The sequence below is a fragment of the Nerophis ophidion genome, linkage group LG12 (genome assembly GCF_033978795.1).
Source record: "Nerophis ophidion isolate RoL-2023_Sa linkage group LG12, RoL_Noph_v1.0, whole genome shotgun sequence".
In the NCBI taxonomy this organism is placed as follows: Eukaryota; Metazoa; Chordata; class Actinopteri; order Syngnathiformes; family Syngnathidae; genus Nerophis; species Nerophis ophidion.
Genome location: NC_084622.1, coordinates 1,573,210 through 1,586,130, shown reverse-complemented (window position 1 = coordinate 1,586,130; position 12,921 = coordinate 1,573,210). Strand labels below are relative to the sequence as shown.

General features: G+C 40.5%; 1 protein-coding gene across 6 annotated transcripts in view; it reads left to right on the top strand.

Moving 5' to 3' along the window:
• Positions 1-12,921, top strand: part of LOC133562872 (phosphatidylinositol 3-kinase C2 domain-containing subunit gamma-like) — a 74,098-nt gene that overhangs the window by 19,134 nt on the left and 42,043 nt on the right. For 3 of the 6 annotated variants that reach the window (XR_009808922.1, XM_061916676.1, XM_061916677.1), the window contains exons 7-13: positions 2,832-2,902; positions 3,032-3,095; positions 3,170-3,295; positions 3,366-3,408; positions 6,759-6,942; positions 7,030-7,152; positions 9,709-9,837. Coding sequence is in view for 5 of the 6 variants with exons in the window: in XM_061916676.1 (XP_061772660.1) it covers positions 2,832-2,902; positions 3,032-3,095; positions 3,170-3,295; positions 3,366-3,408; positions 6,759-6,942; positions 7,030-7,152; positions 9,709-9,837 (740 nt within the window). In the remaining variant the exon portion in view is untranslated. The remainder of the gene's footprint in view (positions 1-2,831; positions 2,903-3,031; positions 3,096-3,169; positions 3,296-3,365; positions 3,409-6,758; positions 6,943-7,029; positions 7,153-9,708; positions 9,838-12,921) is intronic. The other 3 variants (XM_061916680.1, XM_061916678.1, XM_061916679.1) reach the window with 3 other exon arrangements.

Genomic DNA, 12,921 nt, shown 5'->3' with positions numbered 1-12,921 from the left:
AAAATGTATTCATGCATTTAAAAAAAAAGTCTGTTATTAATAATTAGTATTAATATGTAGAGGTTGCCCTCTACATATTGTAGAGGTTCCCCTCACCACACACTGCCAGGAGAGCCCTGAATTCAGGGTGTAACACTGTTTTATTTTCATAAATATCAATAGGCTTCTGCTTTCCAACACAATGTCTTTTTCTCCCGCGTCCGCTCATCAGCACCTCCAACTCCAACATTGTGTCCCATCCGGCTGCTGCTAATAAAGGCGACAGGTGATCAGAAAACAAGCCCACCTGGGCCATCCACTCACCTGTCGCTGTCTTCGAGGCCGGTCCTTGCACACCCCGTTCTTCGGCAGGCCACGCCCGCCTCCGCACACACACTCACACACATATATACATACATATGTATAACTTTTTTTTTCTTCTTTTTTCGTTTTGCTATATCTTCAATTGTTGCTGCTTATGTTCTTTGTTGAAATATTTTCAGGTGTCGAGAGACTTTTAATTACTATTTTATTAAACACAACTGGAAAGAAATCGAGCATATTTTCATGATGTTCTTATAGTATGTACTCGTGTTGAGAGACTCTACTTCGGTCTCTCACTGTCCTTGACAAAAGAGCATGCAGTGAGCATGACATCACACTTGCTTGGCGCTGTTTCTCTAATTGGACTTTCTCTCTTTAAAAGCCATATATATCACATATAATAGGCCGTATATATCCGTTCAAACTTTAACAATCAGCTGGTGTTAATGTTTTATATGTGTGTGGTTTGGATTTGATGTCAGTTTTTCCCATGTTGGCAAACACACCATCGGTGCCTGGAAGGTGATTGGCGGAGAATGAGGAAGTGTTCTTGTGTGTTGGGGGAAGTGTGAACTCATGGAGACGAAAGCGTTTTCGCGGGAGGTAGAAAGCTGTTGTATTTGTGCTGTTTGTTGTCACAAGATTGGCAATGAAATTTAAAAACAGCGTGGGACTATGTCATTTCTTCACAGTACTTTAATTTGTTTAAAAAAAAAGAATTCAAGGTGTGGCAGGAAAGTAAATGCGGTGGCGGTGTGCCACAGTCAATTACATGAAGGGGAAACCCTGATCTTATTATTGCACAATAACTAACTGTTTTGATTTCAAACACAATTAATTGAAAGAGGTTCATAAGGGCTTCAAAAAATGATGCAATTTGTTATTCTTAAAGCCAGACCTGTTGTTTGTTTCCATACCTGACGGTTTCCGTACGTGACAACCTCTGAGGAAGGCAACAGTTGTAGCCCAAACCGCCAGGTACGGAAGCAAACAAAAGCTCTGGCTATAAATATAGCAAATTATAACACAATTAATATACGCTATTTAAATAGGACAACAGTGTCCCCACCAAGGACTGAATACTGAACACCCAGAGAACGGGGGCAATTTTGATATTTATATTTTTAATCATTTTGATCATTTGTATTGATAGAATTGCATCATTTACTCTTTTATTTCATTTTATTTCAAAAGTGTACTGTGGGCCACACTTTGGACACACTTTCCATCAGTTTGGGGGTCCTTGGCCTAGAGCAGGGGTGCCCATTACGTCGATCGCGGAGGGTGTGTCAGTCGATCGCAAGCCAGGCATTAAAAAAATAGACATAAAAATGAGCAATCATCAATCTTCACCAAGACTTCACTTTCGTCAGTTGTTTGACATTCTCGGAACCCGAGGATCTTGTGAGATGACGCTGGCTGCTGTGAGCTCATATTTAAGAAAAAAAATCACTGACAGGACAAGAGAAACACTTTTTATTTCAACAGACTCTTGGGCCGTACTTGCCGTCAAAACTCTAAAGACCGACTGCACAGTTCCTGTCTTCACTATAAAAGACCTGCTTCATCCTGCCTGTGCTAACAAAATAAGAGTCTCAGAAAGCTAGCGTGCACAAGCTAACAAGCTCCGGAGTTTGATGCTAATGTATTTCTCCCCTGCCCTCAGCGACCGCTCCCTCTCCTCTCTCGCCCACACACTCACTGACGTCACTCACACATTAAAGGGCCACACACACATATGCTACTCTCATAACAAAGTGTTTAAAAAGGAGTATACAAGTTGGACAAATGAGACTCCAAATCCAACCACTTTCATGTGGTATCGGACAGAAAGGAGGACTTTGTTTCTCCTCCATTTAAAAATGCGGACATTATCAGCACCACTGTCTGATTCCAATCAATGTAAGTCATCAGAATCAGGTAATACACCAACTTATATTCTTGTCTTCATGAAAGAAAGGAATCTATATGTGTTAAACATGCTTGTATTATCATTAAACACCTTTAACGTGTTAACAAAAATGTCTCTTTCATAAATAAATAAAAATAAATCATAAATATGAATGAGGAAGATCTCCTCGACTTGGTCAATCGAAAAGTATCTTGCCTGCAGAATAAGTGTGAGCACCCCTGGCCTAGAGTGTGAGTTCAAACCCCGGCCGAGTCATACCAAAAATTATAAAAATGGGACCCATTACCTCCCTGCTTGGCACTCAGCATCAAGGGTTGGAATTGGGGGTTAAATCACCAAAAATGATTCCCGAGCGCGGCCACCGCTGCTGCCCACTGCTCCCCTCACCTCCCAGGGGGTAAACAAGGGGATGGGTCAAATGCAGAGGACAAATTTCACCACACCTACTTTGTGTGTGACACTCATTGATACTTTAACTTTAACTTTAAAACACTAAAGACTCCCTAATATTATTGTTAAAAGTACAATTAGTTTTTTAGGCTTGTAACTGTACATGCGTGCATAAGTGTGTAAAGATCAGAGTACAATCAATCAGTAACATGCAGTATTTTTCAAGCAGGACGGGAACGACAAACCCTCTCAAGTCTACGAGCTGGTGCGGCCTGTTGGCGTCTTCAGCACAAGCAAGTAAGAAAAAGAACAACATGGTATTTGTTTGGTGTTTCATGCTATGCCAACAATGTGTGTGTTTGCAGGAAACATTAGATAAAGGCAACACACTGTGTGTGTTTAACCTTTTAGTTCTTTCTCTTTCAGGTTGAGTCTGCAGAATGTGCTAACTAGCTACGGCAGAGAGGAGGCCATGCTGCTGAGAAGTCAAGTCAGTAAAGATCGCTATTCACGTGTCTCTCGCTCTTCCACAATGCCAAACTGACACTCTCGCCATGAATTCAGTCGGGGATGAACATCAACGTGCTCGTGGCCCACGTCCGCACCATTATTGATCTTCTATGTGGCTTCTCAAGTCGAGAGCTGGAGGACGCCATCGGCAGGCTCAACAGAGTCAACCCCATCGCCCTGGTAGGATGTCATGAGACGTTCACGTCAGGAAACCAACATTCCTCATTTCACTGATGCCGGGTTTCCACATCTTGTCTTGCAGAATCCCCAGGAAATGTCTGAGTGTGAGCGTGGTGAGTAGATTTGACGAGATGGCATAATTAGCAGTGCTAGAATTAACAGTTAACACAAACCAAACATGTAATCTTAGGTGGTCACAGTCCGTGCATGACCCCTCTGCTTTGTTGCTTGGCAGAATTTGTGGTGCACAATGGGGATGCGTTTCGAGACACATTTATAATACAAAACCCAAAAACCGTGAAGTTTGTATGTTGTTCATCCATCCATTTTCTACCGCTTGTCCCTTTCGGGGCCGTGGGGGGCGCCGGAGCCTATCTCAGCTGCACTCGGGCGGAAGGCGGATTACACCCTGGACAAGTCGCAACATCATCACAGGGCCAACACAGATAGACAGACAACATTCACACACTAGGGACCATTTAGTGTTGCCATCAACCTATCCCCAGGTGCATGTCTTTGGAGATGGGAGGGGCCTATCCCCAGGTGCATGTCTTTGGAGGTGGGAGGGGCCTATTCCCAGGTGCATGTCTTTAGAAGTGGGAGGGGCACATTTCTCGTCGAGCTATTGCAAGGAATTTAGGGATTTCACCATCGGTCCGTAATCAATCAATCAATCAATGTTTATTTATATAGCCCCAAATCACAAATGTCTCAAAGGACTGCACAAATCATTACGACTACAACATCCTCGGAAGAACCCACAAAAGGGCAAGGAAAACTCACACCCAGTGGGCAGGGAGAATGCACATCCAGTGGGACGCCAGTGACAATGCTGACTATGAGAAACCTTGGAGAGGACCTCAGATGTGGGCAAACCAACACAACTTGATAGTGTGCCTTATGTAAGGAATAATTTTGGTTGTGCTTACTGACCTCAAAGCTATTTTATTTGGTAGATGGTGAAATGATAAGTGTGACCAGTAGATGGCAGTCACACATGAGAGATAGGTGTAGACTACAAAATGACTTACGTAAACAACACCAAAATTGTATATGTTCCATGTATGTATTTTGGCGGCATAGCTCGGTTGGTAGAGTGGCCGTCTAGCAACTTGAAGATTCCAGGTTCGATTACCGTTTCCGCCATCCGAGTCACTGACGTAGTGTCCTTGGGCAAGACACTCTACCCACCTGCTCTCAGTGCCACCCACTCTGGTTTAAATGTAACTTGGATATTGGGTTTCCACTATGTAAAGCGCTTTGAGTCACTAGAGAAAAGCGCTATATAAATATAACTCACATCACATCACAAATGATGAATGAAATACAAAACCCAAAACCAGTGAAGTCGGCACGTTGTGTAATTTGTAAATTAAAACAGAATACAATGATTTGCAAATTCTTTTCATGAGAAACATATATTTTTTGCAAATAATCACTAACTTAGAATTTAATGGCAGCAACACATTGCAAAAAAGTTGTCACAGGTGCATTTTTACCACTGTGTTACATGGCCTTTCCTTTTAACAACACTCAGTAAACCTTTGGGAACTGAGGAGACACATTTTTGAAGCTTTTCAGGTGGAAATCTTCCCCATCCTTGCTTGATGTACAGCATAAAGGCCTACTGAAAGCCACTACTAGCGACCACACAGTCTGATAGTTTATATATCAATGATGAAATATTAACATTGCAACACATGCCAATACGGCCTTTTTAGTTTACTAAATTGCAATTTTAAATTTCCCGCGATGTTTCCTGTTGAAAACGTCGCGGAATGATGACGCTTATGTTGACGCGTGCTTGTGACGTTATTGGTTGTAGCGAACATTTTATCCCAATACCACTCACGGTTAAAAGTCGTCTGCTTTAATTGCATGATTACACAGTATTCTGGACATCTGTGTTGCTGAATCTTTTGCAATTTGTTCAATTAATAATGGAGACGTCAAAGAAGAATGCTGTTGGTGGAAAGCGGTGGATTGCAGCTCCCTTTAGCAACCAAAACACAGCCAGTGTTTCTTGGTTTGTTGTGAAGCTTTAATATGAACAGAGCGGTCAGGCGAACATGTTTCTCTACCACATGTCAACCAGCAAGTTTTTTGGATGAGAAAATTGTGATATTAAGTCGGCTCTTACCGGAGACTTGAGCGGAGTTTGCGTCCTCCTGCAGCAGCTGTCAAAAAGGCAGCTGTGACTTTCTTGGCTCCTCCATATGGTTTCCCTCAGAGACACTGGCGGTCACCGCAGCTTTCCGACCTTCAAGTATAACTATATGATTTAACTAAAACACTAGTAACACAATAAGCAGATAAGGGATTTTCCAATCCAATCCAATCCACTTTATTTATATAGCACATTTAAACAACAATAACGTTTCCAAAGTGCTGCACAGCCATATTAAAAACAATATTAAAAAAACAAAACAAAAAAAAAACAATATTTCCAGAATGATCCTAGTAAATGTGTCTAATAACATCGGAACCGCTCCCACTGCCGTCGCCTTTTCTTTTTCTAGTCCTTCACTCTAATTTTCCTTATCTAGTAATCTTTCATCCTCGCTCAAATTAATGGGAAAATCGTCCCTTTCTCGGTCTGAATCGCTCTCGCTGCTGGTGGCCATGATTGTAAACAATGTTCAGATGTGAGGAGCTCCACAACCCGTGACGTCACGCGCACATCGTCCGCTACTTCCGGTACAGGCAAGGCTTTTTTATTAGCGACCAAAAGTTGTGAACTTTATCGTCGATGTTCTCTACTAAATCCTTTCAGCAAAAAATATGGCAATATCGCGAAATGATCAAGTACGACACATAGAATGGACCTGCTATCCCCGTTTGAATAAGAAAATCTCATTTCAGTAGGCCTTTAAGTTGTTCAACTTGTGGTATTTTGGGCTTCTTAATGCCCCACATGTTTTCAATGGGAGACAGGTCTGGACTACAGGCAGGCCAGTCTAGTCCCTGCAGTCTTTTACTATAAAGCCACGCTGTTGTAACACGTGCAGAATGTGGCTTTGTCTTGTCTATTGTCCATAAAAAAGACGTTGCTTGGATGACAACATATGTTGCTCCAAAACCTGCATGTACCTGTCAGCATTAATGGTGCCTTCACAGATGTGTAAGTTACCCATGCCTTGGGCACTAATACACCCCCATACCATCACAGATGCTGGCTTTTCAACAATCCGGATGGTTCTTTTCCTCTTTGGCCCGGGCGACACAATGTCCACTTGTTATCTTAGGCCAGGAGAGAAGGCCATGCTGTCCCTGACGTCCCGTCACTGGTCTACCACTGTTAAAATCATTGGGATTGTTGCCTTATAATGCCTAAAATATTTAGTCTTAAATGAAAAGAAGCTCAGTTGTGTACTGTGGCGCCGTAATGGTAGCAGAGCAATGCGTTTAATGAATGCATGAATCAAATAAATTTGTGTTATGGTGATCACTACATGTCTTGTAGCCATGAAGGCGCTGCGCAGTGCCCTGATTGCAGTCATGCAGAGCTTTTTGGAAAACATCTTGTCCAACTTCCGACCTGAGGAGGTCCCCAAGACCCCGCCGACTCGTGATGTGGAGAACAACAGTGCACTCCTCCAATTCAACGTGACCGCCCTCTACAAACTACAACCCAGCTGGATGACCATGTATGAGAGTAAATATAAACATTCTGCAACAACAACTCAATTCCTTACTCGTGCTCGTTTCTCTCTCTCTGTTTTTTTTTTTGCAAGTTACGACTGCTTCTCCATGTCCTGTGAGCTGACATACGGAGAAAAACAGATCTGCTCAGGTGTTCTTTCGGAAAATATTAGCACTGCGCTATGCTATGAGAACAAAATACAGTGCAACCGCTTGTAAGTTATTCCTTGTCTTTATATACAGAACTGCATGGGGACTTTGAGTGATCGGTTGTTTTGAGACAGTCCGCAAGTGGGCTTTAAGTATGATCCATCAGGAACAATGCATGCCTTGTAAAAAGCTCAAATGTGGTTGACTGGTGACCAATTCAGAATTAAGCAGTGATAGATTCGGTAGTTTACAACAGTGGTCCCCAACCACTGGGCCGCAGAAGAATTTTTTATAAAAATAAAAAAAAATAAAAAAAATATATGTTTTATTTAATTAACATAAAAAATACAATATACACTTACAAATAGTGCACCAACCACAAAAAACTCCACTTTCTATGACAAAAACGTCCCTTTTTCATGACAAAGAAGAAAAAAAAAAAAAGAAAAAAAAAGGACACCCCACCCGGGCCGCAGGACAAATTATTAAGCGTTAACCGGTCCGCGGATACAAAAAGGTTGGATGCCTTGTAAAAAGCTCAAATGTGGTTGACTGGTGACCAATTCAGAATTAAGCAGTGATAGATTTGGTACTTTACAACAGTGGTCCCCAACCACCGGGCCGCAGAAGAATTTTTTATAAAAAAAAAAAAAAAAAATGTTTATTAAATCAACATAAAAACATGATATACACTCACAAATAGTGCACCAACCACAAAAAACTCCCCTTTCCATGACAAAAACGTCCCTTTTTCATGACAAAGAAGAAAAAAAAAGGACACCCCACCCGGGCCGCAGGACAAATTATTAAGCGTTAACCGGTCCGCGGATACAAAAAGGTTGGGGACCACTGGTTTACAATACTAATTAGTAGGGCTGTCCGGATGCAACTTAGTTTTTTTAACCTAAATAAGATTACCAATCTTTTCAAATTTTTTTCCTGAAACAAAAGTTGGACCAATATTTAGTGACACTTTTTTAAAATCACAATAGGACTCCTGCTGAACAAAAGTGTGAGCGTTATGCCAAAAAGGTGCTAAAAACGAAGGAAAAGATAAAATACCGCATCCAGGTTCAATTTACCATCATATAGGGCTGTGTAGCTCGGTTGGTCGAGCAGCTGTGCCAGCAACTTAAGGGTTGCAGGTTCGATCCCCGCTTCCGCCATCCCAGTCACTGCCGTTGTGTCCTTGGGCAAGACACTTGCTCCCAGTGCCACCCACACTGGTTTAAATGTAACTTAGAAATTTGGTTTCGCTATGTAAAAGTGCTTTGAGTCACTTGAGAAAAGCGCTATATAAATATATTTCATTTAATTTCAAACTTGGAGTGTTGGTCAATACCAATATTAACCCGATACAATCAGCAGTATTCATAGTATATACTTTTAGTATTTTGTAGTCTGGATTCTGCGGATTGCAAGAAAACGTTTAATCAAGTGATATTGCTCAAAAAGAGAACAAAGGTAGGTATAAAAAAACATCCCCTTAAAGCATGAAAATACAGATTTTTATTGTTTTGTACTGTGGAATCGTGTTAGAAAAGGTTCGATCAAGTGAAATTACCCACAGAATGGTAGGTATAAAAAGCACTAACCAATGAAATATCTTATTAGTGTGTTATTATAATCACTAGTCTTAATTTGTGTTTCGGTGACAACTCGTGTTCATAATAATTCATTAAGGTAAGGGCATGACGCAGAAGGTTGAATGATGCGGACACGTTTGTTATTGGACACTTTCTAATATGCTCCTGCCTTGAATACTTTAAATCTGTGAATGTTTGACACTTTATTGACAAATGTTGTGCTTTAAGCTTTATTTTTTACATCAAGCTTGTGTGCATAATGCTATCTCCTAGTAGCCTACCATGTTTACCTTTTGTAAAAGACTTGGCAAAAATACAAGAAAAGACCAATCTTGTGTGTTTTTTGGAGGACATTCACTAGTTAACTGTGGTAAATGCGCTGTTTGGTTGCTTGTATTGGAGCTTCTAGGATAGGATAGGTCTTTATTGTCATTGCACAAGTACAACAAAACTTTGTTTTCAGCACAAACCCGTTCAAGATTAGACAAACAGTGTACTTGGTTACAGAACAGGAACGCTGATGAATCGCCACAAGGCGCTCTATAAAAGATGGGAAAAAGGTAAACGCTGGAGAAGGATGAGTAAAAAAATACAATCTAGACTGGGCTCTTAAGGGAGCCCAGTCTGAAGTGGGAAAAAACCTCCATAGCAAAGCACATTTACATATTACAACATACTTCTCCAGATATTAAGCAACAGTGGAGAGGGAGTAGGGGGCCATGGTGGCAGGCCGCAGCTCTCAGGCGCTGACCATCCTTCCTTCACCCCTATGGGATTTGCGTCGAGGGCGTTGGATTTTTATTGGATATTTTAGATGCAAGCTAATATATCCTGTTTTTTGTTGATATTGGACCAATATCAGATTGGGATACCCCAACTAATTAGTGCTAATTAATCTGAAAATTGGCTTAATTGTTGGTTAAAAAGATATAATTTGATTGAAATGCATAATGCGTTATTCACTCCAATATTAATGGTGTTATTATGTTGCACAACACAAATGATTATGTTGCTTATGCATCTTTTGACTTTTAGGATGGCGTTTCCTATGACAGTAAAGCAGTTGCCCTATGAGTGCATGCTGACCTTTCAGCTCATGGGCTCAAAACGAGGAAAGAGCCCTGAGATGCTGGCTTGGGCTGTTCTTCCTCTGTACAGCAACAGGTAGGCTTTTAATACATCAAACAACAAGCATTACCTGACGAAGCCAATGGAAATTGCCACATATTTTAATAATCACTTCACAAGCAAGGCGGAAAATCTGAGAGGAAATATGATGGCTCCTCCTCATGCACATTAATTGAAAATCATATAATGAAGGGTGAAAACTGCAGGTTCGATTTTGTACCTGTTAGTCGTTCTGGTATTGAGAAATATTTGTCATCACTGCCATCTGATAAACCTGCCGGGACGGACACGCTAGATAGCAAATTGTTAAGAATTGCGGCATGCCATGTATCAACTCCCATTTGTCATATATTTAATAAATCATTAAGATATGGAGTCTGTTCTATGGTTTGGAAGGAGGCCAAGGTCATCCCTCTACCAAGGACAGAAATAAAGATTTTACTGGTAAAACCAGTAGACCAATAAGCATACTTCCTGTTCTTAGTAAATTGATGGAAAAAGTTGTTTTCAAACAGATTCCAGATGACTTTACCTACAACAAAGTGATGTGGTGTTCCCAGGATGCTTATAGACGAGGTCATTTAACATCTACTACTCTAGCTCAGCTGACTGATGACTGGCTGTCACAAATGGATGTCAAGAGGATGGTTACTATTGTCCTGACTGACTTTAGTGCGGCATTCCATGTTGTAGATCACAACATAATGATTTCCAAACTGAGAAAATATTATTTTAATAGTATGTCACTTCCTTGGATGTTGATCTACCTATCAGGAAGATCACAGAGAGTGTGTTTTAATGGTAGTCTATCTGAACGCAAGTACAATTACTGCGACGTGCCTCAAGGAAGCTGCTTAGGTCCTTTTACTTTTGATTATTTTTACTAATGATCTTCCCTGTGTTACAACAAACACCAATATGGTTATGTATGCAGATGTACAGTACTGCCTCTACCTTAAATAACCTGGAAAATAACTTCAATCAGGACCTGGAGAGAGTGTCAGGCTGGGTGAATGATAGTAAACTTGTTGGGAATATTGACAAAACAAAAGGCATTCTTTTTGGATCCAGACATAAGCTTGTTGATGACCCTCAGCTTCATATTTCAATGTCAGATATACCTATTGAGCAGGTTAAAAAAAAGCAAAACGCTGTTAGACAGTCAACTGTCCTGGTCCGATCATGTTGATGGTATTTGAATGAAAATGGGAAGAGGTTTAGCCATGGTCAGAAAGTGCTCCACGTTCTTGACATCCTCAACAATGTCATACAGTCCTTGCTTTTCTGTCATCTTCATTACTCTACTATAATATGGTCCGCTACAACTAAGTCTGACCTGAACAAAGCGGCTAGACTGATACTTAATGTTCGTTGCGCACTAATATTTCATTTATGCATTCACGCCTGTCCTGGTTGTCTGTTGAACAAAAGATGCATTGTAGTCTCCTTATGTTCTTTAGAACTATCAAGTTAGACCAGATTACTTTTACAAACAGTTTTTAAAATCAACTAACACACACATTCATGACACTAGGAATGCCAGCAATGGCTATTTGGCACTTCCTGCTCCAAGGACCAATCTCCTCAAACATAGTCATGTATTGATGTATATCATTTTGGAGTCAGTTGCCATCTGACATTCATCTCTCACAAAGTAAATTGTCATTCAAGACAGCTTTGAAAATACACCCATTGCAGCTGCTCACATGACGTGAATTTTTAATACTGGGTTTAACTAGCTTTTGTGTCTTATGTTGTATTTTTCCTTTGTATAATGTTTGGTAATGCATGTATTCTACGGGTGGTTTGGTACGTACCTCAGTTTAGATTAGATAGTACTTTATTTATTCCGTCAGGAGAGTTCCTTCAGGAAAATTAAAATTTTTAGCACAATCCCATTCAAGATCAGACAAACATTACAGGGTGACAGAACAGGATGGCTGACGGTTCTGCCGGCTTCCAGCGCCCCTTACAAAAAAGGTGAGATACAGGTAAACGGGGTGGGTGGGGGTGTGAATAGAAGATTAAAATAAAATAAAAAAATCGGTCTTAGTCTGGGCCCTGGAGGGGGGGTGCAGACTGAGGCCAAGGGGAAAAAAAACAACTCATAGCCATAGAACACATCCCTCTACTGCCTACTTTGTCTTGTTATATTTCTATTTTACTGTTAGATTTTTATTCCCATTGTTGCTTTTTAGTTTTTATTCTCATTGTAATATTTCTCTTTTTTGTTTCCATATAAACCCCCATTATTTACTTTTTATTTTTATTTAAATTGATCTCAACTCTGTACACTGCTGCTGGAATTTTAATTTTCCTGAAGGAACTCTCCTGAAGGAATCAATAAAGTACTATCTATCTATATCTATCCATCTTACATGTGTGTAAGAGGGAAACATCAAACATCAAAGAACACAGAGGTAGTTTAGAGGTTTAGAGGTCATGGTTCGATTCATTTTCGGTACAGTAAGAAAACAACAAAATATAAAATTTTTTTGTTATTTATGTACCAAATTTGTAAATAATGGCTTTATCCTCTTAACATTGGGAACACTATAATAATTCTACCCCTGTTAATCCACATAAACTGCCCTAAATTGTTGCTCAGATTATATAAAATGACAAAACATTTCTTCTACATATGTCTACTCATCATGGTTAATTTATCACAGCATTTGGGAAGCCTATAGTTGATTTTATTATGTAAATGTTATATTTTTATCAACATGTAATATCAGGGACCCTACCATTCAAAGCTTTTCTGTCCGTAAAACACACACACACACACACACACACACACCGCAAAATGAGCTACATTACGCTAAAAGCTAATTAGCCTTCACCTCAAGCCAGAACTGCGAGCGAGCTGAGCTGCAGTTTAAGTTTCTAGAAGGTCAACGGGCTCATAGTGATGTTAGTAGTAGTTGACTGGGAGGTGTTTATTATATTTTGGGGAGAGTACGCTGCCTTATGCTCACCTGCTAAACACCTATTTGCTCGACGCTGAACCATTTACTACATGCGCTCTGAATACGCACTGGTGATTGGCTGTTACCGCTCTGAATACGCACTGCTGATTGGCTGTTACCGCTATATATGTAACCAATCAGATGGTTAGTG